Consider the following 27869-nt stretch of genomic DNA (forward strand, 5'->3'; position numbering starts at 1 on the left):
ATGATACTAAATGCCAAGTTCAGACAGACACACAAAACCAAGGAATTAAAATCACTTCTACAAGTAATTACAAAAGCCAGAGTGCAATCACAGTAACTTGGCTTCTGGAGCTAAAGGCAAAGAAAGTGTGGTCTTGACTACACATTTCAGATCTTTTCTTCTTACTGTACAAAACCTGCCATTCTGTATCTAGGTTAAAGGGTTTACCTCTTATCTTTGGAGCATGATGCTAAAAACATCTATAAGAAACTATCAGTCATGCTAGTTCTCTGTACAGAGGGGATACTTAATGGTTTATTTGCTCCAGAAGCCAGAACAAATAGTTCAGTTTTTATAAAAGGAGTGACCTTTTTGCTCAGTGGATTGTGAAGGTGAGTTAAACCTGATACAGGCTAAATGCACATTCCTTGCCCACAGCTGAGAATGAAGACCATTATTTAAAGCTTAGGCATGGAATCTGGAGGTGAAGGCCTGGCAGGAAGCCACTAACTTGAGGACAGGACCCTGACATATTTCAAAGTGTGTTCTTTTCTTTTTTAATTCCACTTTTATTTTTGCTGGGTACAGAATTTATTCTAGATCTTTTGCCATCATTTGTCTTCAACATTTATGTTGATAAAGCACTCATCACTAGCACAGTCTGGTGAGAAGTCATTAATTTGTTGAACTAAAAAAACCCTAATAGAACTTTCTGAGCAACCTTTCCTTAATTTTTTATATAATGAAGGTGTTTCATGATACATTTTCTATAATTTATTCTTTAAAAATGTTTAAAAACTTGTAGTTTTAAATGGACAGAGTTGTCCATATAATTTTTGTTAAGGCTTCTTGTTATAAACTAGCATTTTCTAAAGTATGCTGTAGTTACCAATTGCTGCATTATAGGATTATAAAATAATTTAGGTTGGGAGGGACCTCCGGATGTCCTGCCTGAAGCAGGGACAGCTGTGAGATTCTCCAAGGGTAACGACTACATAACATGCCTGGGCAGCCTTTTGAATGCTTAACTGTCGTGGTGAAGTTTTTTTCTATATCTAGTCTGAACCTCTGTTACTTTATCTTGCATTCACTGTTTCTTGTTCTCCCACCCACCACCTGAAGACCCTGACTCTGCCTTCATGATAACGTCCTCATAGGTATAAGTATGGCTTTTGATTAACATACAACTTTTCAAGAGATTTCCTGTTCAAATTTTCCTTCTCTTGTAAATTCTCTCAACAATAATAATATAGATTTTAAATTACTGCAAAAATGAAAGAAAGGTACCTAGTTTGCTATTTAATTACTTAGACTCTTCTTTTATCCAGCTAAATCCCCAGGGCAGCCCATGCAAGTGGTATATGTGCCATCACATCTCTATCACATGGTTTTTGAACTTTTCAAGGTGAGTGCACTTATCATTATGCAATTCTTTTATACATCTTTGTTTAGTGAGATTGTATTTCTTTGATTTATTAACCAATTCTAGATAGCAGTGTGTTTTTTCAAGTGCATTCCTTTCACTGCTTGACTGTGGGAAGGTACCTGAATTGAATTTTTCAGACACGTACTAACTGTAGAGAAAATGAACAGCTTTGGGAGATCTATCTCCTTTGCCTAGTCACTGAATGTATCTGACACCTTCTGAGTAGACAGTTTTGTCAAAAAAATCTGAAATCATATAAAGATATTAGTTAACAAAGCAAGTGAGAATAAGATATAAAATTTCTGGGGCATCTTCAAATATGGTGTAACGTGAGGAGGTTGTACAGAGCTTTCCTCAAGCAGTTTAACCTTAGACTTTTCTTGATTTTTGTGTCATATTAGATGCACTAGCATTATTAAAAATTCTACAAATAAAGCTGTACACTAAATATTCAGATGGTCTACAAACATTTTAAGTCTGTGTATTCTAATATACTGTCTAAACAGTGATACTGAACAAACCCAAAATAATAAAAAGCTATTCTAAAACCATATACATTTGTCCTCATTCTGAAATGTGGTAAAAGTAACTTTACTAAATTTATGTTTTAAGATAATATTCAAAGTGGTAAGAACAGAATTTAAACTGTACTTGAAACTTGCAGAATGCAATGAGAGCCACCATGGAACATAATGCTGATCGATGCATTTATCCTCCAATTCAAGTGCACATCACGTTGGGAACTGAGGATTTAACTGTGAAGGTATCAATTTTTTTTTTTATTTGAAGGCTCTTTTAATTAGTTTTATACTCTGTCATAGGCAGAGGATTACTAACTTTAGCTGATGACCCGATTCTAACAATAGATTGTATGTGATTACGTAGTGTTGTAACAAGAGCTTTATGGAATTTCACATTCCACATCAGTAGGAAACTCATGAAGAGGTTGCACAGTCATACTGAAGGCTCTGCTCTCTGCTTCTGTCACACTCATGTCTTGCCTAGTTTATAAGCAACCACAACTAAAAATGAAGTAGCATCTTTCTACAGTTGTAATATCAGCATTTTGTATGTGACAACGACAGAACTATACACATGTGCAACAGCTGAAAAAAGGGAAATAAACATTGTATGTTCCATGCGAATCAAACCTCAAGTACAACATCTCCTTTAAGTTTTCCATACAACATCCATGTTGAATTTCAAAGACCAGCTGCAAGCACTGGTGTTTCCATAGGTCTAAGTAAAGTACAACAACTGTTCTGACTTAATTCCTTCAGTAATATGTTTTAATATATTGTATTTAACTGGCAATATTCCTCAGGAATAAAGATAAAAATACACAGAACCTGGCATTTGCTAAAAGTTTTAGATATTGACTTCAGACAAAACTGAGTTATGAACAAGATAAAAGTAATGCTTAATTAAAGCAAGAATTTTATTGCTTCCAAGAGATTATGAAGGCTTCTTATGGTAGTATTTAAAATAATTTGTTTTATAGGGATGAAAAGGAAGGATTAGTCTCTCTGGTCATTGCTGTAGCTGAGAGATGAGAATTTAAGAAAACCCATAATTTAATAGGGCCAACTTTATGTATGTTTTACCTGAACTTTATCTGGATCATTGTTTGAGAGAAGCAGTCTTTTATAAAAATGTATTAATGGACATAATGCTGCATGTTCCTTCATCCTTCAGATGAGTGATCGTGGGGGAGGTGTTCCTATGAGGAAAATTGACAGACTATTCAACTACATGTATTCAACAGCACCACGTCCACGTGTTGAGACGTCACGAGCTACACCTTTGGTATGCGAATCTTTTATATCATGTAATCTTCTATATGTTTAATTGTCACAAAAGGAACCATTTAGCCAAAGCCATGAAGTACCAATTCTATAGATATGAGTATCACTATTTGGATGTTACAGTTTAATTCAAACACTTTTCTGATGTAACTGGAAGATTGCATAAGACCCTAAAATACTATGAATTACTTAAACTTCTCTATGATTCTGTTTTTCTCTGCCAAGTATAAAGATAAGCTACCTCAAGCAGAACAGTTAGCTATGCTGCATGAACTGCAGTAAGGACAGGGCTCCAAATTGTTGTGGCCACTGAATGAAAGGAAAAATAATTATAGCAATGATTTGGAATCAAGTCCATAGCTACGCTTGTACTGTGTAGAAATGTGTTGCCATCCCCCAGCAAGGATGAACACAGATGTGACAGGGCATATTAAGAACCTACTTTGGTCTCAGGTAAACTTAACAGATGCACAAGAAATAAGGCCTTAGTTCTCAGTAAGAAGCTCTGAACAGCTTTCCTGAACTTATTTTCTCACATTCCATCATTCAAAATGTGTTTTTTAAATTTATAAAGTGTTCTGCATGTAGATGACTGTGCAACTCATTAAACACTAGGTCTATACAGAGGAGTGTTGTGTATGTTCATCGAGAGATTACCTCTGAAGTTTAGTAGATTAAAAAAAAAAATAGTACTTACCACTTCAGGTCTGTGTCCTGCTACTGCAGACAGGGCCTAGATAGCATTTTAGTATAAGCTACAAATTCATAGACATTCCTTTTTGGGCCTTTTTTATATATACTGATGATGACACGTATCTGACTTTGAATATTCAGTGTTCTTAAGATTAGCAGCTCCATGAGGCATAAGACAGAGTCAGTACCATTTCTCTAATTATATTAATCTCTTCTTGAAAAATCTACCATAATACAGTAAGTGTTACCTAGCAGCCCTGTCTGACCAACAAGTAAAGCAGCTTTGTCATCATTGCAATAATTCATGAATTATTCTGTTTCTGGGGTGTATAATAGTTCTGGGGGGCCTAATAGTTAACATTTGAACTCCTTCTCTTACTGTCGAATGTCAAGCTTAGTTCATCTATTTAACTATTAAATTAAAATAAAAAATGGTAGTGATGGATGCAATTAATGAAAATACACTTTTTCACCTGGATTAGGCTGGATTTGGTTATGGCTTACCCATATCACGTCTGTATGCACAGTACTTCCAAGGAGACCTCAAACTGTATTCCTTAGAAGGCTATGGTACAGATGCTGTTATTTACATAAAGGTATGATACTTTACCATTTTAAACTTACCAGCAACTTTAACTGCTAATCCTTGTTCTTTTACTATAATTTTGATTAAAAAGAATAGTCAGCTACAGTCTTCTCTACTTACAGGCCTTATCAACAGAATCAATTGAAAAACTCCCTGTATATAACAAAGCAGCCTGGAAACATTATAAAGCAAACCATGAAGCAGATGACTGGTGTGTGCCAAGCAGTGAGCCAAAGGACATGACCACGTTTCGCAGTATATAGCTTTTTCCTCAACAGTTCATAAGAAGTAGGTATGTCTGGAAAGGGAATTTAGAAGACCTCTTTTACACCAAGATGCTGAACCACATTTGATAGGTGAAAATAATTTTAAGTGCAGTAACAATAATTTTAATGTAATTGCCCTTTCCTGGAATTAAAAAAAAAACCAAAACACAACAAAAAACCTAACAAAACCCAAGGGAAGCCCAAAACCTGTACATCCTTTTAAATTTTAGGTGAGAAGGTCACACTTAATTTGCTCCACTTACTGTTTGTGACTACTTTCAGTAACTAAATCAAAACAGCTGTAATTTTGAGTTTTAAAGAAACCAATGCAATCTATTTAATATCTGGTGAGAAATTTATTAATTCATATCACTACAAAATTGTTTTAACAGAAAAAAAACTATGGGAAAAGCTCACCAGAGCTCAAGTAAGACATACTGAGCTCACTGCTCTACCTTTGCCATCTCCATGGCACGTTCTGTTCTTTTATCTTAAGCATGCTGGAGCCTAATTTTGCAAAGCTAGGTATGTTGCCTACATCAAGGTTTTTTTGTGGCTGTAGAAATAACAATTAGGTCTGTAGGGATAAAAAACCCCCCAACAAACCCAATCAGTTCTAGCTGCTACCACTAATATAATGCATCTCAGGTATGTGGTATCAGTCATGTTTCTTTGGTTGTAATGTGAATATTTAATACATGTGAAAAACTTACCTTGCCATGATAATTGTGAACTAGCAAATAGTGTTGGCTTGTGTACAGTAAACATATGCTGTCTTGCATTTGCTTGTATTGCTGTAGGTAATACCAAAACACAGTATCAATGTTCTAGCCCTAGGAAGATCTCAAACCCTGGGGTATGTCAGGTTACAGCTATAAACAGAAACTATTTTAATAAACAGATTTTTAAAACTTGCCCTTAGTAGGGCATCTCTATTATTTTGACAACAGAAACGATCTTCTCAGGAGTATTTAACAGTTTTTGAAAATACCTTTGTATCTGTGATGTACTTCTGGCCTCATTTATGCAGTAACTGGAAGTCACACTTTAACATAAATAAGGTAAGCAGAATATGTTTGTCAGCCAGAGAGAAATTGTCAAGACATAGTAGGGAAGATAGAGAGGAGAACGAGTATTAAATTTCAGGTACAAAGTCCTTATTTTAATAAAGGATTCAACTTCTTTTAATGCCTTTTCTGCCAGCTTTGTTGAAATCATACACATCTGCATTGCACCTTGATCCTTGTCATTCCTGACCATTTTAGGAGTGATGTAGTTAAAGACATTTTCTCAGTTAATTCTTTGCTTGTAATTGTGATTTTTGTTGTGCAGCAAACATGCATAATCCCTCTCAGAAAGAATAAGCCTAAATCTTGCTAGTTTCCTAGCTCTGCACAGAGCAGGTGGTGAAATACCACAAGGGAATAGCTTCCAGTTAGAAAGTGAAGTCACACTATTCTAGTTGTAGCTGAGCCAGATTAAAGATTATCATCTGCTACCTCCCTAGCCTAGTTCTGCAAAACAAGAAAATGGTTTATACCCTGATCAAGCCTATGCAGGTCACTTTAACAGGAGTGATTTACAGAATGGGCTTTATATGCAGTTAAAATGACACTCTGAGGGAGGATTAATCTAGCTTAATTGCCACCAGAACAGCATGGTTACCTGCTCCACTCAAGCTCGTGGGCGCTTTTAGAGGGCCCTATTTTTCTTCTTTACAAGGATGTGAGGAGGTGACTGGCATGCCTTACAGTCTGCATGGCTATGATCTATAGCTGATCTTCACCCTGCAAGAGGATATATGTGAGAAATTCTATGTACTGTAAAAGTTGGAGGGAATGCTTGCAGCTGTTGCTTTTGCTAAATTTAAGCTTAAAGTTACAGCAAAGGATTTTAAAAACTGTCAGTATAAACATTCTTGCTTTTATGCTAAGTTTTAAATGTTTAACTTAACTGATTTTAGTAACACCTGAGAACAAGAGACTTCCAAAGAAAAGTTAACACAGTATGTTTTCTACAAAGTCTAAAAATATTTCATACGGTATTTTGGAAATAAAACCTTTTGCATGCTCTCAGCTAGATACCGATCGAATTCTGATTAGAACAACTTGCTGTGTAATTGTTTTTTTATCTATCTCCTCCCCTGCCACCCTGAGTGATTGTAGTGAAATAGTGATTTTCAAATATAGTAACATTTTGGTTTACCATGTTTAACCCTACTTACAAGTCTGATAACTTTTGATTTAAATAGAAGTTCGGAAGATCACTTTTGTGTGTTTAATATTTTCATTACTATACTGAAGCCATTGCCAGCACACTGGTTAATTTGAAGTCAATCACTGTAGAAAATTAGTTCAGCTCTCAATTGCTGAGATTAATAGTTTTGTATGCAAATGCAATCAGTCTTGCACTGTAAAATTGATCTTGGTTTGTGTTAACTTATTTATTTTTGAAAGAATCACTACATTTATTCATTAAAACCATTTAAAAAAATAAACTTAAGAGTTGGGTCATTTTGTGGCTTGGTACTAAGCTGGTTTCCCAAAGCCAACCTTCTAATTTAGCATCTGACAGGTAAGTACAATGGGCTGTGATAATCAATGTTCATATGCTCAGGTGTTGGGTGATTTTATCATCCCTGCTGTGGCCCCTGTTTAACTAGAACAGCTCTGCACACAGAGAAACCTTTGAAACCATTATTTCCACTAGTCTCCAGCCTGAGAAACAAGCTCTTCACAGGGGGTGCAACATTCAGTTCAGTAGGCTTAAAGAAAAAACGCAATACATGGTTGTATCAGTACTCTCTGTTACAGCAGAAAGCACTTAACTGAAAAATAAACTTCCTTGACTAAATTGTTCAAAGGGTGTTTTTACGTGTGTGTGATCTTAAGCAGATGATCTTTCCATACTTCTTACTCCATTTTCTTCTCTCAGTAGGGCAGCATTCCTCTCTAGCTCAAGGTCTGGAAATCTGGAGTACAAGCTCAAAGCTACTGTAAACAAATAAGTTAAATCTGGTCCAAGGAGTTGTTTCTTAATGCACAAAACTGAAAACTGAACCTCTTTAAAAGAGTAATTATTACCAAGATTTTCAAATTTTATTTTGGAAATGCATAGAGTGCAGAAGCATTTCCACAGTTCTTTTGCTGAAATTCAAAGACATTTACAAAAAAAAACAATAAAAAAACCCAACTGTGAAACATGAATAGTGAAGTTCATTCATTTAATTAAAATGAAAAACAGTCCACAGATTTAAAGGAGAACTTGGTCCACATTAATTGTGTAAATTTTGTTCTAGTCCATTCTGTAGTGGAATTGATACTTAAACTAGTCTATGTTTTTGGAATAATTAGTTAAAGGAAGTGCTGTTATAGTATCTCTAGAAAATAGTATGTAAAGATACAAAACACCAATTCACGTTCTAAACTATTTTGAGAATCAAATCCTCCTTTAAAGAGAAATAATCCGTAGTCTACAATTGAACAATTAAATACAATGCAGAAACCCAGTGCTTTAGTGATAGTTTTTCCTACAATTCTTCTCTCAGTACTTTAAGTTTGAAAACCAATATAGTTTAAAATTAGCAAATATATAAATTTGGTCCGCAAAAATCTTGCAGCAGGTAGAAAAGAGAAATACATGTATTGCAAATTGATCTTATTCATAGCATCAATCTATAAAACTATGTATTATTTAGGAAAAAAATACGTTAAAAAAGATCTTTTTTATAGGCTTAAACCTTGTCCCAACACCATATGGGCAGTGTACAGAAAATTTAGTGTTATGCTTAGTAAATGTAGTTTGTGAAAACGTCTTAATATTTCTTGCTATTTTCCCAATAAATTGCAACACAGAGTTAAAAAACAATGTGCTACTACAGTGAACTTTGAATGAAAATCCCAGAAAAACAAGAATTTAAACAAAATAATTCATAAATTTGAAATACATGCTTTCTTTTTAAATTAATTTGACATTACCGTTTTCTTAATTTTTACTATACATCTTCAGTGGCAAAAGGTACACAGACTGTCACAGACTGAATTTGTTGGCAGGATTTTTCTATTGTCCCTCTATTAGATTCAACTCCATCGAATTCTAGTTGACTACTATTGGAATGATTTTTAATACAGTATTCTACTTTTCACAAACATAAATTTCAATGAAAAGGGCGTATGAGGTCTTAGAAGCACAAATGTTGTTTAAGGCAGAAAGTTAAATTATTGTCTGTTAGTACAGGTAGAGTCAACTAGAAATAAAAATACTGAAAACAATTTATTTTTATTGGGTTTTAATGGGGAGGGACCATAATTAAGGATTAAAAAAACTCACCTACCATATTGAACTGTTGTACATATCCCTCCTCCCTCAATTGTACAATTATATACAAATCTGCTGAACTTCCTCAAAATGAAGCAAGTCTGTGCTAAAAGAAAAGTGTCATTTTAGCAGCTTGATTCAAGAGTGGCAACCACTCTGCCAGTCTTGCGAACTTCTCTCTCCTTCTTTTGAACCTTTTCCTTCTGCTTTTCCAGTTTTTCTTGTGTTTTTCTAATATCCTTAATTTTTTTCTTTATTGTTGATCGGTCGTTTTGACTGGAAACTCCCAAAGCCTTTTGGGGGAGGGAAAAAAAGAAAAATACCTCATCATTCATTTTTCCAACAGCACTGTTAGCAGTGCTTGTGCATGAACAGTTTAAATGTTACTCACTTTTCTGCAAGATAGTTTGTTTATTGGAAAAATAAGAACCTAAGTCCTTAAGAGCATGGTAAATGATCACTTGGGTAACAAGGAAGGCAGCAAGGGCCCACATGCTTGTTCTGTTGTGGAACAACAGCTTCTGATTGCCCTTTACAAACATGTAGACACCTGAGAATTTCCAGCAAACAGCACACTACGTAGGAGTCTCAACATATTTTTCTAGCTCTTTTTATACAAGAGGAATTTATATTCAGTAACTACTCTTTTATTTTAATATTAAGGATTTAAAAGTGTATTATTAAGAAGCATATTCAGTAAGTAAACAGTATCTTTTGATTTTTGATCAGCAGGTGGCAGTACCTGACTCGAAGTTACAGACAGTGCTTGCTCACACTCTGAGCTCTGAATGGCATTAGGTATTAAGTAAGCATCAACATCCAAAGGTCCCCAAATACAGACAGTAATTTGACAAACCAGTAACGAGTATTTCCTCTGTGCCCAAGGAAATATTTATTTAGCAAAATACAGAACACTCAGTGTTGCAGAGCTATTCTAAAATGCAGATATATTTTGGAGACTGAAGTTGGACACTTTTTTCCCCCCTCTCTAAAATACTCAAATCCTACCATCGATCACTAACAATAATTTGTCTTATGCCAGAATAGACTAATGAATCTCACTTTAATCACACATCTTCCCTATCCAAAATGCAGTCTAATAATCTAAGAAAAATTGAGTTTCCTAGCACTAAAAGGGATACATATGATGCAGTTTCCAAGAGGTGAAATGGCAAAAAAAGGCTAAAAAAAAATATTCAGAATAATTTTTTTTAATCATGAGTAAAAATCAAAAGCATTTAAAACTAGATAGGATTTTAACCTTCTCATCTAAAGAGGAGATGTGGAAGAAAGATTTCTAAAACTGGGTCCTGCAATTCTATGCATTTGAATTGGCTGGATCTTGTTTTGATAACAGCTTAAGCCAAGACTGATGACAGATGTATCAGGCCACTCTGGGGAATTACGCTTACTTCAAGTTCCTCAAGATGCAAACAAGGAATAAATACTTGGTATTCTTCTGATTAAAAATGGTTTGTCTTTAGTTGTACAATCAATTACTAAATTCTAATCAACTGTATAGTCTCCAAGTATTTCAAAAGCAAAACTCTATCCCTTAAAAAACCATGAAAGCAGGAAAATAAGTTTTGTAGGTTAAAAAAAAAAAAGTCTGAATAAGCAATGCAATTTATACAGTTACAATTTATCCTGTAATATTCACATACCTTTAACTTTTCACTGTCAAGCTGCATTAACTGCTGTCCATCTATGTTCATAGCTGTGAACTCTGTAATATACTGCTCCATGTTCATTCCCATTAACCAGTGGCATACTTGCTGGGTGGTCCACTCAGAAATAGGTCTACTGTGCCATTGATTTTGTTTTCCTGTTGTTGTGAATTCATCATCTAATGCCTAATCAATTAGAAAAATCACCATAAGCAATGTTTGACTAAGTTGAATTCCAGTTGCCAATTGAGTCTACTAATAAAAAGCATTTTGAAACACACTCCAGTTCCAAAAGGACTAATGTTCTTGAGATCACACTTTATAATCAGTTTGCCTAGGAGTTTACTATAAATGAGGTGACACTACAACACTCAACACAAACCAAATCAGAAACACTGAACATAAATGGTTTTCTCTAAGAAATTAATATAGCAAAGCATTTGCTTAATTTGATGTCTCCTAACAATAAAAAAGCTTCCTCAGTTAATTAGGGTAGCTCAATTCTGCTGTTAGATACTGCCTGCTGTTAGACACAGCACCAAAGAGAACCAAGTAGCACTTAAACTGTGTTTTTGCTTATTGTTAAGTGAAGGAAATCCAGAATAAAAGCAATTCTAGTAGTCAGTAAATCTGGTGATTGTTCCAAGTCCAGTTTTACTAAATTTGATGCAGTTCTAAAAAGAGAGGACTATTTATTCTTTCATCTAATGCCTTTATGTCAACAATTTAGAGGGTTTGCCTAGCAGAAGAGCATTTCAGAAATTGAAGAGCTTGTAGCCTTCCAGTGAAAATATACTTTGCTAGCTCACAGAGCTTTTGAAGCTCCCTGCTTCAATTTCAGTTAGCTTCTGAGAGGGAAAAGGTACTGCTGTTCATCCTGAAGCATTCTTATTACTTCATCATAAAAGAAAAGCTCATGATTGAGTACAGGCTGCGTTAGACTTGCAGACCACTCCACTAAGCAGCTTAACAAAGATATTGGCAAAACAGTGGAAAGTACGCCCACTTTTTCCAGTAAGCCTTACACATAGAAACAAAAAACAGAAATACAGATCTTTCTAGAGATGGGTTTGAGATGTGACCCTGTAAGTTTCAGGTCAACGACTACAGATCCCAACCAGAGGGTTCTCACAAAATCCAACTCCTTTGGTAGAAAATGTGGGAGAGTTGGCTGAATGTAACAAAATAATTATGACAATTATAAGTGAAAGATACAGATGTAAGCCTGTTATGCAATCTGATCATACAGTAAACTGGATCTGACAGCACTACATGGAACACATGCTTGAGGTCAAACAAATACAGTTTAAATTTCCAGTGTATCAGAGGACTTATAAACAGTTTTGCTTTCCCTGCTCTGTGAAACAAAGGACAGTGGTTACATTAGGAGGCAAGTACAGATAAATAGGAACATGTTTGTACAGCAGAACAGTTTGTGCTGAGATCCTAAAATCCTTAGCACAAGCATTTAAAAGGATTTTTTTTTTTTTATTCCCAGTAGCTCTAGTCTGGTCACACAGAAGCAATGGCTACTAGCAGCTGGAATGCACTAGGAATAATACTGGAACACATCTGATTCGATTTCCAAGATAAATGAAATCAAGGAAGTAGGGACAATCAGGCAATTTACTTAAAAATTGAACTCCTAATGCAAATTAAAATGCTTATATAGCTATAACAACCATGAACATATCTACCTTCCTGACTAGACAATACTAGACAAGAGCTCCAGAAGAGCTTTTGCTTGAAGTGCTCTATATAGCATCTGTATCAAGACAACTGGGGCACAGTGAGTATTTTTATATCCAAGCTATCAAACTTGGGATGTTTCATACAGAGAGAAAATTCGCTGTATACATTACTAAGGGAATTTCAAAATGCCCATATATTTAAAATAATTTTAGGTAATAGTATTCCTCAGCCTGATATTGTAATACAAAACATATATTGGTACCTTTAAATTTTGTCTCCTACTAGCAAGTGTTCATGATTAATACACAAGGAGAAACTTTTCATATCTCAGTTGTGTGTTGTCTACGAGCAGCAAGAAACACTAATATATATATTGCCACATACATATTATTTCTATATATATACTTCTGTCCTTTAAGGAGGAGTGTGTATGTATGTGTATATATCTATATATCTATCCTTTACACTGACTAATGTGCAACATGTTTTATTCCAGTTGGAACCTGCTTGTTAGTTTTATTTAATCTGTGCTAGGCATGCAACAGCTTTGCTTCTGTAATTTCAGATTATATATACTGCAAAAAGGTGTACAAAAACTGAATCTGTGATAAAACACTTAGACATCACATTTTCACTACTGCACATAAGTATTTCTGAAAGTATTTTTTCAGAATATAATAGGAAAATGAAAAGTGTAGAAGACTAAGAGGAAGAACAGATTTCTGAGTAGTGCTTATTGGTCATTAAATAAGACCTCTACAGAAACTTTTTCCCCAATTGTTTACTGTCCTTCCAGAGGCAGAAGGCCTGTCCCAAGCTGTTTGTACAGCAGAGTTATAGTCCCCAAAGTAGGCACCACACACACACACACAAAAGGTCAGCTGCAAACTCGGAAAGCAGAACTAAAACTACCTATGAGGTATGGAAGCATGAGAAAACCATGTGGTCCTGCATAAAAAAGCAGGTGGTTAAAGAAACAAGTACAGAAAAAAACTAAAGACTTTAAAGATACAAATACAAAATCCAGTAAAACAGTGATGCCATCACACCACTGAACAGATGATAAAAAACCTTAGAAAGGTAGGAGGGATGACCAGCTCGCTTGCTAACCACTGCAAGTGGAGGTGCCTTTGCTGTAACTAGCTGAGTGCTAACAACCAACTCTGATCACCCTCCTCAAGCTGCCTGTGAGTACCTGTCCAGTAGAGGCAGACTTTGTCAGTGCTGCTCCTGTCTAGATTTCTAAGACTAGTTTCCATTTCCTGTCTACTAACAATTCCAGGATGAGTAGGGCAGCATGCAGTAGCCCACTCCTCAGAAAGCAGTGGTTGTTACACTGGCTGGTACAGTCCCTGCTGGACATTTATTAACCCATCTGAACAACAACCACCAGTTAGAAATTCTACTTGTAAAGGTTTTAAGTTAAGGATTTGAAATATCCAAAATTGCTGTAAGATTGGTTTCTTATTTTTTCCTAGAACTCAATGTATTTTACTACTAATTAAGAAAGGCCAAGAACAGTCTTCATACACGCTGCTTTCCAAAAGAGAAACTGGTTTAGAGTCTATTTAAAATTATCCTCAGAACAGAGCCTTATAATCAATGCAATTACTGAAAAGGTATAAACAACTTCTATTGGTCATGCAAATAAGCAACATACGAACTAAAAAGAACACTAGAATCAGACTAATCTATAACAAAAAACAGGCTTAAGTCATCACTTTACACATGCACTATTAGTAATAAACAACTTTCATTTGAGTTTCAGAACTAGTAGTTTACTGAAAGTTGTAACACTGATCAACAAAAAAGTTTCAAGAAGGTACTTAGGTTTGTTAAAACCTTATGATTTATACTGCTTTCAAGTTTTATGCAAGTTTTAGAAACACATATTCCATTCATAAACCATTCCAGAAAAAAAATGCAGGGAGCACTTGCAACGATAGATGCTAACTGGAGTACCTCTGGTTTTATTAAATCTGTGACTGTCATCTCTGATAAAAATCGGCATTAATCCACTACTGAAACCTGTAAACTAGTTTCATGATTTTTGACACCCCAGACTTTTATGTTAGTGATTTAATATTTATAACATTGTTTGTAAGACTGTGCTGGCTTTCACTAAAGTCGGTTTAAGATAGCTAATAACGAACCCCCACATTCATGAACCACCATTTAATTTTTTTCTTCAAACATTATCACTACCATTTTGGTAAGCCTTCTAATTAATTTCTGGAAGATGACTGTGTTAATCTTTTAATGACTCCTCCTAGTCTATAAAGGATTTAACTTATAAAGATGCCCATCAGTTAAACACCAAATGAGACAGTATGTCAGAATGTCACCAAAATGTAGATTTTATGTTTCAGCGGTAGCCAAGAGAGTTCTCCAGGGAAATGAACACTGACTTTATGGTATCTAGTTTCTACCTATATATCAAACCCACCATATTCTACTTTTTTTTTTTCCTTGTGTTTGTTTTTATTTATATTAAATTGTATGGTAAAACAAACCTGAACAAATGTGAAGGCAAGGTCAAAAATGCTTCAGTTTTCATTCACCCAGAAAGTTGCTTTAAATTAGTGGAACAGAAAGGTGTTATATTTAAAATTAAACCTGCACTTTGATCAGAGAGAGTTAATTCCAGTTTTTATGATATAACTAGCATCAGAACACAAAGGCTGATATGCTACCTAGTAGTCCATGTCCTTAGTTCAGAAACAGCTTACGATTCTTTGCCAGGCTTTACAACATTAAAATACAGAAACAGCCATCTAGTTTCACATTACACAAATCTGTTTCTATTACACATGCTGTAGTGTGAACAACAACATCAACAAGACACATATACACACTTTGAAACTCACCTCATTTGAAGAGAAGGTTAAAGTGTGTGAACGACCTGACAGATTTGGTTCTGTCACTAACCCTGAAAGTTCACAACTTGGCTTGCTATGGTATGTATCATCTATGACAATTCTACTCTGCAAACAAGTGGAAATAACGTTTTATTAACTCACCCCTTGGAAAAGCAGGTTATAAGGTGACATTCTAGTAATTTTGGTTTATGGTTTAAAAAAACAACTATGACTCAGTTATCTTTAGATCACATATGAAATGCACTCACTACTTCAAGCATCTGATTTGTATTTTGTTAAACTCTGAATTCAAAGACACAGCAACAAATTTAAAGCAATATCCCCCATAAAAGCACCTTCTGTGGAGAATGGGTCGTAACCTGAAATGCTGTTAAAGTACATGAGGAAATACATGTAGTTACTTTTCCAGCAGGCACACCACACTTGGGGAGAAGCAATTTGAGCTTGATTTGGTGGAATTACTCATGCTGAGTTTGTGTTCAATTGAAATCTACACAAGCACTATGAATGTGCTTCAGAAGGTGCTTGTTCTGTTTGTGAGATAAAAATCAGTCCTAACTGTTTACAGTCATTAAAATTCCCATGGCACAGAAGTGCCCCTATAACTAAAAAAGTTTCTGAATATGACAACTATCAAACCACTGTAGTTGACAGTGAAAAAAATAAGAGGTCTTCGCCTGACATATATTGAGAATTTGAATAACAAGGAGCTTTTCTAAAGAATACTAATGTATGTTGCCCAGGATATTTTCTAGTTTGATTACCTCAACTGCCATCTCAGAACCTGACTTCTTTGTTATTTTTCTTTAGTGAGTGGAAAACAATTCTGCCAAACCTTGCCTCCTACTTTTGCCTTTCTAAAACTTACTTCTCAGCACTACTCTTTGTAGCTCACAAACAGTGAGCAATTATTTCCAATTATTTTATCTGTTTTTCTCTCAGTATCTAATCAACTAACAACACTTTGTAAGGATGACATACCATATCCCTATGTGCATAAATGATCTGAGATTCTAAGTTAAGATGTTGTTAAATACACTTTTCTTCAGTAATTTATGCTGCTATAAGAGAACTATGTTTTTTGCAGTTGTCTTCATTGAGCACTTCTGTATTTGTATTCTGATTTCAGTTTAACCTGAACTCCAAATTTTCTAGATTATTCTATTTCTGTTTTGGGGGTGGATATTTAATCTTTGCACTTCCTTTTACCCTGAATTACTGATACACATTTTGGGTCTTAAAAAAAACTGGAAAACCCCCGCAAAAACAAAATAACAAGGAAAAAATCACCATTACATCCCAACAAACAAATAAAAACCCCCAAACCACAACTTGAGTTGTCCTGCTATGTTTTCATGGAGTGTCATACTGTACATGACTGGAAAATGGTATTGTATTGAGTATGTAGCTCATTTTACTAATTACATTATATTGCAGGGATTTATCCAGTCTTACACGTGTAGAAAGTATTACCAGAAACAACAGAATACCTTTTCTCAAATTAATTTCAACCCAAACTGAAAATCTATATAGGAGCTTTTCTGTCAGCCACCCTCAGTTCACTCTCTCTACCCTTGCAGTGTAATCGAGAACAATTCAGATACAAAATTTTACCAAAAAAAAAAAAAAGAGACAAGATGATACTTGAGCAACATATTTAGTGAGACCTTAGAAAAAACGTGAAGAAAACATAGCCAGAAGTAAAGCATCTCAGCACCAGTTGTAATGTTTTGTCCTCCCCCTGCTCCTATTTGATTTAAAGAATTAATAATTTCCTTTTAAGGATTTAGAGCCAGTTGCAAAGATTTTTTATTTTTTAAGAACACAAAATTTGCATAGAAGTTTTATAGGTATGCTTCCTAAGATTTAAGGTGCTAAGATTATAAACTATTTATACCAGAGTGTTCTTCCTTGCAACAAAAAGGAAAGACTGTAGAAAAGATTACAGAAGCTAAATAATGCTCTGGAAAAAGAATGAATATGAACAGTATTTATGTGTTTGTACTGTATCATTTCTGATACAATGGGACTAAATCAAAGGGCAGATAATGTAAGGGCCTAATTTAAGAACTGTGTAATTTAGAAATCTCATAAGGCTAAGCAGTCTACAAACCCTTAGATCATAGGACTTTGACTCTTGGTCCTGGTTTTCACAAGCAGGGAGAAGTTGATTCATTACTTTGTTTACAAGTTCAAGACTAACTTCAGTATCATTTTAAGAGACAAAATCCTACAGTAATTTCAAGAGGCAAATTTGCAGAAACATGAAACAGTTAAAATGTAATTAGATTCCTTACACCATAATTATTAAAACTTACCTACAGAAATTACACAAAATGTGAAAGACTCCGTACAAAAGTTACGATAGGGGTTTCTACTTTTACATGCTCTTTAAGAAATACTTTCACCTGATCATATGGGACACTACAGACACAAAAGCAGTAAGAACTATGACCTCAACATCAACAAAAAGGAGTATTCCTTCCTTAAATTCTGGGAAGGTGATTTTGTCCCTGACTCACTGCAGAGTGGTCAAGCACATTTCTTTCTCAGTTTCAATGTCTTTTCATAGTGAAGTTTAACAGCCAAAGCCTTGCAACTGCAGTGCAAACCTAATGACACGTTAAAATCTACTAAGTTTAGCAATTCCAAGCAGTACTGTCGCATTAACAGCTTTATAAAAGACCCCAAATGTCACAAAGTAAAAATAGTCTGACTTTGGAGAGGCCAAGTATGATTTTAGGATCAATTGATGTACAAGAATCTGTTCTTTAAGAGGGTCAGCTTTCTACCATTTTAAAAAGCAGGAATATAGATGAGGAGCTGTATATTCTTCCAGCTGCTGGTTTGCAACTGGCACTAAACTAAGGAAAACAGCAGCAAGCAGCAATTACATACTGGAGCATGAGAAGGAAAAAAAAAAAAAAATAGCAGGCAAGGAACCAGCTGGAAGATTAAAGTTATAATCAACTCGCATGAAGTATACAATGAGAAAAAAAGGTTATTATTTGAGGGCAACATGGAAGAAGAGACAGCACCCAATCTGGAAAGATCTATACCTTTTTGATCGCCAAGAAGTGTCTATAGAAACAAATTATGGGGTGCTTAAGCCCATTATGGCTGCTTATAATAGGAATGCAGCAGTGGGTCTTCCACTATGCTCAGAAAAATTATTTGAATTGGACAGAAAGGAGGAATAAAAAGGGAATGAATGTGTTCTTATGAACCAAAGACTTTAAAAGCTAAACTACTAAATGTTCATCTGTACAGAAAACATCTCTTAATAGCTTTGCTACAGCCTACTAAGAGATGCATCCTATTTAATAAAAGAACTGTACTGAAGTGTGCACTTCTTCAACATGGATCCTGAAGTCCCAAGATCCTTAGGTTATTTACAGAACCATCTTTTGGCCACTACATGCTTCAAAAGAAGCAAACAACTCAGGAGCTATAAATACATGAGCCTGATAAGACACTGGGCAGTATTCTGTAAGGTGTCACTCCACAGATTAAGAAGTTCTTCCTGCTCTTTAGTTCCTGAGTTAGAGTGAGGTGTTGTATGGTTGTAAAACCAGTTTCTGTAATTTTTTACAAACTATGTATGCAGACAGCTTACTCCCATACTCCTTTACCAAGAAAATAAGGTAATTAAAAAAAAAAAAAAAGTATTGTAACTGCATTTTTGTGCAATCAGCATCTGGAAACATTAAAAGTCAACTTCTTGTTATCTGCAATCCCTGCAAAATGTGTGTGACTTCACGGACTACAAGTTTCTCTTCTGGATTTCTAACTCCTTGCCCTCTAGTAACACAAAGGTAAAGAAAAAGTGAAAGGGCATTTTAAACAACTAATGCGAAAAAAAGATGTGAAACTCAAGAACAAACCTAGCTTAAGAGGTTACTCAAATAGCTACAATTTTAAATCTTACAAAATCCAAAGGAAAGATTAATTAAGTTAGTAAGATTGTTAGTATTACATTGAAGTGGCTTTTAATAACATTTAATCAGTGCACACATTAAACCCCTTACATTTTACAGCCATTTCTTTCAAATAGTTTAAACTGTAAAATATGATAACTGTATGGCTATAGCATAAACTGTGTAGCCTCACTCTTAAGATCTGATTAAAAGGATTTAAATTTTTTGGAACATTATCAGTTACTCAGAAGCAGTTTCCTAGAAGACTTGGCTTTCAATATTAAATTTGTTAATGAAAACCAGGATACTGTCTTCATCCACCCGTCTGGTACTCCACTCCTACCTACCAGTGTGGTAATAATTGGTTGGCCAACTGCCTTGGAAGCTGACCTCTACTTATGAACACTTCCTCCTAATGTTAAACTGTATTAGACAGGGACACAGATTTGGTTTTAAAACTATACTGTCCTAAAACTACTGTTACTTTTAGCGTTACAAACCAGTGAAAAAAACATATCCTGGGATTGTTCCTTACATGCCACTTCAGCCTGAATAGCTTCCACTGACGCTTCAACTGGACAGAGGGAATGGGAAGACTCAGTGTCTGCTTGTGAGGGCTATAAAGTCTCATACTTCTGCAGCAATGTTTGTAAGAGGTGACGTAGTCAAGGACTTAGTCATCAAGTTTCAACATACTAAGCACTGATATTTTCACTTCATCAAGGTGCAACACTTAAATATTCAAAGCACAGATTAATCAAATTAGTAAGATCTTTACCTTGCTTCTGTTCTTCTCTTGACTGTGTTCACAACTGTCCTGCCCACTCTGAGTAACATGCAGGCTGCTACTAGAAATTTGAGGCTCTTTATGGCTGTCTCCAAACCAAGAGAAAGGCATGCAAGTAGGAACAGGGGAATCGGAATCTGATGCAGACAGGTTGTTGCCAGAGTCATCCAGCAGTTCTCGGGAACCTCTGAAATAAGTAGATTAAATTGTGTTTAAACAACAGCAAAACATCTCACCCCCCAAACACACAATCTCCCCAGAAAACAACAGCAAATTCAGCACACACCCCACTAATTTTTATAAGCTTCACAGCACAATTTATATTTAAAATGAAAACTGCTACTTGCCTTTAAATATCCATGCAAAATAATTTGATTTATTGAACAACAAAAATGTAAGTAGTCTTGCAGTTTTTCACACATCAATTCAATAATTTCAAATAAAAGCTGCTAATTTAATGTACTGAATGTTCATCTTCCTAAGCAAAATATAGTTTTAATATTTAAGATAGGATGCAACGTGTTAATCTTATGACCCACTTCAAAATAAAGCTCTGCTTTACTGTTTCCTCTGTACTACTCTGTATTTTTCTTACTTCATGAGATCAGAAGCTGATCTCCACATCATTATATTCATCTTCATAGAATTTTGCCACTTTTATACTCGAATGTACTTTAAGGTCAAACAATAATTATAGTTTTAAATAAATTCTTAGGAATGCAGCATGTATGCATTAAACAAACAAAACCCCAAAATAACTACCTGCTATCCAGAGAACCTCTTAGATTTTCTTTTTCCTGTTTCTTGCCTTTGCCCCCAGATTTCCGTAATCCGCTGAAGTGAAAAAAACCAATTTTCATAAAGTGTTCATATTTATATGGTGCAACATTTTTTAATCAGCAAGTTTTTATGCTCATTTCAACAGTAACAAAAAGCTACATTTATGTTGTCACACAAAGCATGATTTTACAGATTATGCATGCAATTAAAAACATACTGTCTTTCCTATTTTATTTACAAATCATAACAGAATTATGAAAGTACCTTTCAAAGACCACATACAATCAAATAAACACAGAAAATGCCCAAAGAAACTTAACATAATGTGGATACAACCAAGAGAAAGAACACAGTTTTATTGCTATATATTATTCCTATGCAATGCTGAGTGATTTGAACAAAGCGACTAATTAAACTCTCTGTGTGCGAAATAAGCTATAATTTTTTACGTTACATATTATGATTTATATGTTGCAGTACCAGTCTGAGGCTTTGATGTTAGCTGGCTTCAACAAGTTTTATATCTAGCTCCAAAGGAGCAAGGCTTATTGCAGAATGTAGCAACTCTTCTCTCAGACCCCCAGAGTACAGTTACCACACTGCATTTCCAGATAATACGCAGCTGGCACTTTTGGTTTTTACCCCTGTTCACTATCTCATTTTCTACATGAAATTCAGAAATCCACTCATCAGTGTTGTTCACCTCCAAGACACAGATCAGCAAGCAGCTGCTATAGCCAAGCCCTGTGCAACATCATCTTTCCTGTAGAAGGAATTAAGGCAAGACAGGTATCTATTTTAGACTGTAATGCCAGCGGGACATTACAGTCCAGCTTCAACAATATTTTGGCATAAAACTATGCATGGATTTGTGATTTAGTTCATAAAGAAAACGTCTATTCAGATAAAAGCTGAATAACCCCAAGAAATTCTTTAAGGGGAGAAAAAGCACAGATAAATAAAATAAAAACGTAGCAGAAACATGAATGCAGCATTATGAATACAAGATGAAAGAGATTCTGTCCAGTGGTGCTGCTACAAAGTAGCATGCATTTCCTCAACATTTTTTTATTTAGAGAACATGATACTCCTTCAAAAGTAACACTAAAACCCATTTATTTCCAAATGAACACAAGTAAAATCTTACCCAAAATCTGGAAATCTCCTTTTGGACTTCCCTGATGTTGTTCCTTCATTTGTTTCTACTGTCCTGTCTTCATTTTTCTTTTCTTCTGCTTTTCATAGAGGGGTGAAAAATAAAAATGTTATTCTAAAAGTATTGGTGAGTTTCAAGTACTTATGATGACACTTCTAAGTAAATAAGTAAAACCTGAGTAACAGCATTAAAATTCACATCCACAGACGCAGCTACTAGCTGAAAATATTACAACCATATCACATAAGTTATTCTCTATGGCATCTTTCCACCTTCCTGGCTGTGTTCTACACTTGAAAAATAGCAACACAACAGTTGCTTATGACAGATTAAAATAATGCTTTTGATGAAACTTACCACAGCATTTTACTTCAATGAATTACAAACAAAAGATAGTTTAAGACAGGTTTAGAAAAATTACCTCTTTGTTTTGCAAAATCGCAACTTCAAAATACATCAACTAGATAACCAGATAAGATGCATGGAAGAAGCTCAGTTTTAAAGCAACGGTTGAACAAGTACAACATTTAGTAATTGTTTATTGTGCTTGAAGATATGCTTTTTGCATTTTTTTCTGGTTCAGTAGCTAGTCCAGGACAGCTACTTGGAACACTACATTTGCAAGCTGCTAGCTCCAGGAAGTGTGCCTATTCAACATGATTGCTAGTACCTGGAGAGCAGACAGATCCTAACAAGCGGAGTTTCTTGGAAACAGTACAGAAACTGTAACTCATTCTAAAGAAATCATGGGGACTTGGAAGCTCCTCCAAGATTCTTGGTGTTCTCATAACTGGAATACAACCTGCTAGGATCCATTTTTTCACCAGAGGGAGCATGTTCAATTCCAACTGCTCAACTATTAAGTGAACTTAACTGACAGACTTTAGGATCACACTCCACTACTTCTTCCCAATGGACTGTAACAGATTACAGGAAGTACTAGATTACTTTTTAAATAATTGAAATATTGCAAATTGGCTGTTTCATAACTAAGCTGCCTATGAAAGACCTGCAGACCACTTTTTGTGAGACACAGTAGGCTTTAAGTTCTGCATTCAAGACAAATCCAGAAATGAAGATACACAGATGCCTTCAAGAAACATAAAACCCAAAAAACATGGTTACTACATAAAACTGAGGACAACTCCCCACCACCCTATCAGCTAATAATCCTTCCTGAAACAGAATGTTTATCTCAAAGTGTACATGCTGAACAGTCAGGATAGTCAAGGGTTTTCCTCTGTGTTTTCTTTTTTTTTGGGTTTTCTTTGGGCATATCTAATCAACACTTTCTGATCAACATCAGAATTTTCTCTAATTACTTAACCACTCTTTCTAAACATGTAACAGCCAATGAATTACAGCAACCAGTTAAAATGTTTATTTTTCCTGTCAACTTAAATACAAAACCAGAATAATTAATTTTCATACTGACATTTGCTTTTACCTCTTTTTCCAGAGATATTTTAGGAAAAGAGGCAATTTCTAAAATGCAGTATGATAGTTTAAAATATAGACCATGAATGGATGGGGAAGGTAAGAGAAAGGATTGTTTTAATGAAATAATACGTAGATATTTAAATTCAGTTAAAAAGCAACAACCTAGCAGAAAGTAATATTTAGTGTAGTTTTGCCTACAAAGAGCAACCTTTCAATACTAATCCTTATCTTTTATGTACTGCATTAATTAGCTCTTCCAGCGACTCTGAATTTTAAGAAAAATGCTTGCAATGCTTCAGCCAGCACAGAAGATTGAAGAAAAGAAAACAAAGTAACTTCTATGCACTTGTTTCGATAAGGTTTGTTGTTTTTTTTAAGAAAAACAAACAAAACAAACGAGCTGGGGTAGAGGTCATTCTTGTTGAAGACTTTATAGAAATACATAGAATGAGGAGGGTATAAAATCTATCTGACTAAAGGAAGTATCAGGCATTTAAAATATTTTATCTGATACCTTTTTCAATTATTCAAAAGAAAAATGCCAAATATTTATATCAAATAATTATTAGAAGTGACTAGGATTATTATAATACCTTAAACCTTTCCTAGTGAGAAGTATCCTAAGAGGGCAAGATGAACAATGCAGTAATTCCCATAATATTCAGAATCCATATCTTGTTTAAACACCTGGATAACATCTGGAAGCACAAAGCCAACAACGATTTTTTCTCTGGGAATCAGGAAATCAGTTAAACTGACACTCTGATACACTGCCACTTCCAAGCTCAGTGTTTTGCAGAAGTGTTTCAGGATTTTTTGCTGATTACCCACAGTCGGGACTTAGCTCCCCCTCCAGCTTACATCAAGGCAGCCAGACTCTCCAGATTTATAGGTTTGAGCTTTTACCAAACTGACTTAGACCTATTCCTTTCTTCAACTGTTCAACCAAAACATTCACTTTACAAGCACCTCTTAGATTCTTGGTGCTATAAATTATTTTAGAAATGCTGAGTTTTTGTAGGAATTTGGTAACTTGCTGTAGATGAAAAAATAAAAAGATAGATAAGCACATTTCAAAACATACTACTGTTGTGTTACCTACTTCCAGTAGGTAAAAAACAGAATTCAATGACCTTGCATCCTTAATGCTAACTTCAAACTTTCCTGAAGAATGAAGAAGTGGTTTTAGAACAAGTAATTAGTTTTGCAGTCAATTCATTTTCCCTCAAAGTAGTTTATTGTTCAATATTATTTTATATCTGAAATCTGTAATACTTTAATACTGGGGGATTAAAATAATAATAAACCCTTAAGTCTTACCCTTGGCCTCTTGCCCTTTCCCTTTGGCTTCTTTTTGCTTCACATTCTTGGGATACCCTTGAGGAGAATTTGGAGACATCCCTTCAGGAGGAGGTGAACGGGTGGTGGTTGTGGTATTTTCGTTGTTCAGTTTGTGTACTGGAGAAGAGTGTGTGGAAGCAGAAGGACTTGACTCTAGAGGACTTTCTGTGCTTTCTGTTTGTTCAGGCTTTTCACTCTTTTGATCTATGTCATCCAGGCGTGGGAGGGCGACTTTTTCACTTGTTTCTAAGGTCTTCGTTAGGTATACAGTGGAAAGTTCTCTGTTGAGAACAGTATCTTCTGATTCCTCATCCTTCAACAGATTCGAAAGTTATTTTATGATGACATGACATATAATTTGCTATCTGATCTTCTACTAGGATGTAAGGATATGCTATGCTACACAGAAACTTCTTCAGCTCAGAGAATTTTAACTTAATCACTTGTAGATACCATCTAAAGCACATGGAATTGGTATTTGTAGGTTTCCCTTTTTCCACCCTTATACAAATCTTCCTGCACATCCCAAATAATGTTTTTCTAACCAAGTCAGTTCTGGTACATCTTGGCCGTTCCAAGTCAATTCAACAACTTCTCAGTCTAACTGATAGTTCAATCTTCTTCCTCTATGACAGACTCTCATGTGTCAACTATATATACCTGAGTTCTTCACCTGTTTTCCAGAAACTGCTAGAACATTTTACTGGTATACTTTTCGTGGACTTCAACAATTATTTATGGAATAATCAAGCATTTCATAAATGTTTACCGTCTGAAGAAATTTGGTAACTAACTTATTTCAGGTGGAGGAATGGTAAGATAGGTAAGGATAATTCATAATATACCACTGTGACTATATAAAAATCTTACAGTAAGTTGAATACAACAAGCTTACATACTTCAAATTAACTGTGCCACAAAGAACAAGTCAGAGACCAAGAGAGACCTTATAGTGGCCTTCCAGTACCTGAAGAGGGCCTAGAGAAAATTGGAAAGGGACATTTTACAAAGCCATGCAGTGACAGGATGAGGGGGACCAGTTTTAAGCTGGAATAGGGTAAATTTAGATTAGATGTTAGGAAGAAATTATTTCTTCTGAGGGTGGTGAGACACGGGAACAGGTTTTCCTGAGAAGCTGTGGATATCACCTCCCTGGCAGTGTTCAAGGCCAGGTTGGACAGGGCTTTGGACAACCTGGTCTAGTGAGAAGTGGCCTTGCCTTTGGCAGGGGGTTTGGAACTAGATGATCTTTAAAGGTCCCTTCCAACCCAAACCATTCTGTGATCATGTATGTGGTATGAATGTCAGTGGGGTTTTTCACTTGATACAGTATAAAAATATGATGCTTTGGCAAGTCTGAATGAGGCATGGGCACCACTTAACAACTGCAAACACAGATAATATTTAATATACATTCAGGCTCCTAAATGCATAATTATCTACCAATATCAGTACCTGTAGACTGGCAGTCTGTTGTCCAGCCCCAAGAGATTCTTTCAGCTTCAATCGAGAAGGTGGCTGGCGCTTTACTTTCAAAGCAAGCTGAGCTTTTGCTTTGTGGGCACTGGTGTCTAATCTGGGAGTATCCCTGACAAAAGCATCAAAATCTGCAACAAATATTTACTTCTTTTAAAAACACCTAACACTGGTAGGCAAGTTCTTCAACCCACTGCCCAGATAAATATTCCAAAGTGAAATCAGAATGTTAAATCTACCTGTTAATCATTACTATATAAAAACAGTGCTTCATATAATACAATATTTTAACATATTGTGATAGCAATTTCTAATAAATTTAAAATATACTTCTACCCAATTTCTTCCCTTTAAAAAATTAAAATCCATCAGAATATAACCGTACTATGGCTTGAAAGCTGAGTTTTATTCTCAAATAGATGAGCATTTGTGCCCAAAATGTACTTTCCTGTCCTGGTTCTTTAAGATAGAAGCTCTTCACAAAGCATACAAGCACCTAACAAATATTTTGAAAATATGCTTCTCATTTGAACCACCATCTGATATTTTGTAACATTGTAGGAAGAAAATTAAAAAGCAAATGAAAAAAATTCATAATTAGTTTTGGTGTAAATCATAGCTGAAAATCAATGGGATTTTAACTGTTGTATCTCAGTTTTGGTCCCACTAACATTACCGGTTTCACTAACAGAGAACCTGAGGAACAGTGAAGATGGATCTCTCTCCTTCTATCTCCTCGTTTCCACAGCATTTAAGAAATACTTTCCTATCATACTGAAAATTTTAGGGAACCTAAACAAAAATACCCATGTTGGCTGTATCTGGTCCAACATTTACCCAGCCAGTACTCAACAGCAAACTCTTTTCTTTTAGCAAGGAAAACACGACACACATAACAACTCCTAATTTTTCTTAAATGCAAATAAAAGATCCTACAACCTACTTACCAGAAAACAACATATCTGAAGAATTCAGTCTGTCTTCCATTGATTCTGTTTCTTTTTCATTTTCTCCTCTCATGTTTGACTGCTCATATGGGCCTGGACTTTGACAGCCATCTCCCAGTAAACTGCCACCTCCAAACACATGTGGCATCCTCTCATATACTTTCAATTTACTTTCAAGATCTGAAATCTGCAAGAATTAAAATTCAGGAGTGAGGTACAACTCTCCAATAATACAAAAGTCTATTTCAAAATATAATACTGCTTTACTTTTTCCTGATATATTTTCAGCTGTTCTGCATATTTCTGGTCTCTCTCTTCAAGTAGCCTTGTGTGATCCTCCTCTTTTTTCATAAATTCTATTTCTCTGGTGAAAGAAATATACACATATACATGAAACAGTAATATGCAAAAAACCAAAAAATACATAAGACAAATATGCACACTTGCATTTACTAAAAAGCATTGTTAGTAAATACTGAAAATATGTTTTCTACAAAGTTATAACCATCTCTACCTTCCAAAGTGTCAAGTTGCATGTATGTTTAAATAATTAAATACATGTATGACTCTTATAATTACATTGTACCCTTTTCCACAAAGATACATGCACAGACAGTATTTTCCTTCCAAAAGCTATGGTAGAATTCTTTGTGGAAAAAAAATTGCATTTCAGGTTCCTACTTGGTTCATCCTATAGAAATTGCACTTGGTGGGT

General features: G+C 35.1%; 2 protein-coding genes across 2 annotated transcripts in view; one reads left to right on the forward strand and one right to left on the reverse strand.

Moving 5' to 3' along the window:
* The window catches only part of PDK1 (pyruvate dehydrogenase kinase, isozyme 1), an 8505-nt gene extending 3753 nt beyond the window's left edge, over positions 1-4752 (forward strand). The window contains exons 6-10 of the mRNA XM_009996151.1: positions 1308-1384; positions 2070-2168; positions 3101-3211; positions 4386-4499; positions 4612-4752. Coding sequence (XP_009994453.1) covers positions 1308-1384; positions 2070-2168; positions 3101-3211; positions 4386-4499; positions 4612-4752 — 542 coding nt within the window. The remainder of the gene's footprint in view (positions 1-1307; positions 1385-2069; positions 2169-3100; positions 3212-4385; positions 4500-4611) is intronic.
* Positions 4753-7815: 3063 nt separating this feature from the next.
* LOC104387392 (neurabin-1-like) overlaps positions 7816-27869 on the reverse strand; it is a 37701-nt gene continuing 17647 nt past the window's right edge. Inside the window, exons 9-18 of the mRNA XM_009996152.1 lie at positions 27422-27518; positions 27155-27341; positions 26187-26338; positions 24711-25044; positions 21942-22026; positions 20777-20848; positions 20006-20201; positions 15299-15415; positions 10737-10925; positions 7816-9365 (exon numbers count right to left, since the gene is read on the reverse strand). Coding sequence (XP_009994454.1) covers positions 9198-9365; positions 10737-10925; positions 15299-15415; positions 20006-20201; positions 20777-20848; positions 21942-22026; positions 24711-25044; positions 26187-26338; positions 27155-27341; positions 27422-27518 — 1597 coding nt within the window. The 3' untranslated portion in view covers positions 7816-9197. The remainder of the gene's footprint in view (positions 9366-10736; positions 10926-15298; positions 15416-20005; positions 20202-20776; positions 20849-21941; positions 22027-24710; positions 25045-26186; positions 26339-27154; positions 27342-27421; positions 27519-27869) is intronic.

This window comes from Chaetura pelagica, unplaced genomic scaffold, assembly GCF_000747805.2.
Source record: "Chaetura pelagica isolate M959 unplaced genomic scaffold, ChaPel_1.0 scaffold3, whole genome shotgun sequence".
Taxonomy (NCBI): domain Eukaryota; kingdom Metazoa; phylum Chordata; class Aves; order Apodiformes; family Apodidae; genus Chaetura; species Chaetura pelagica.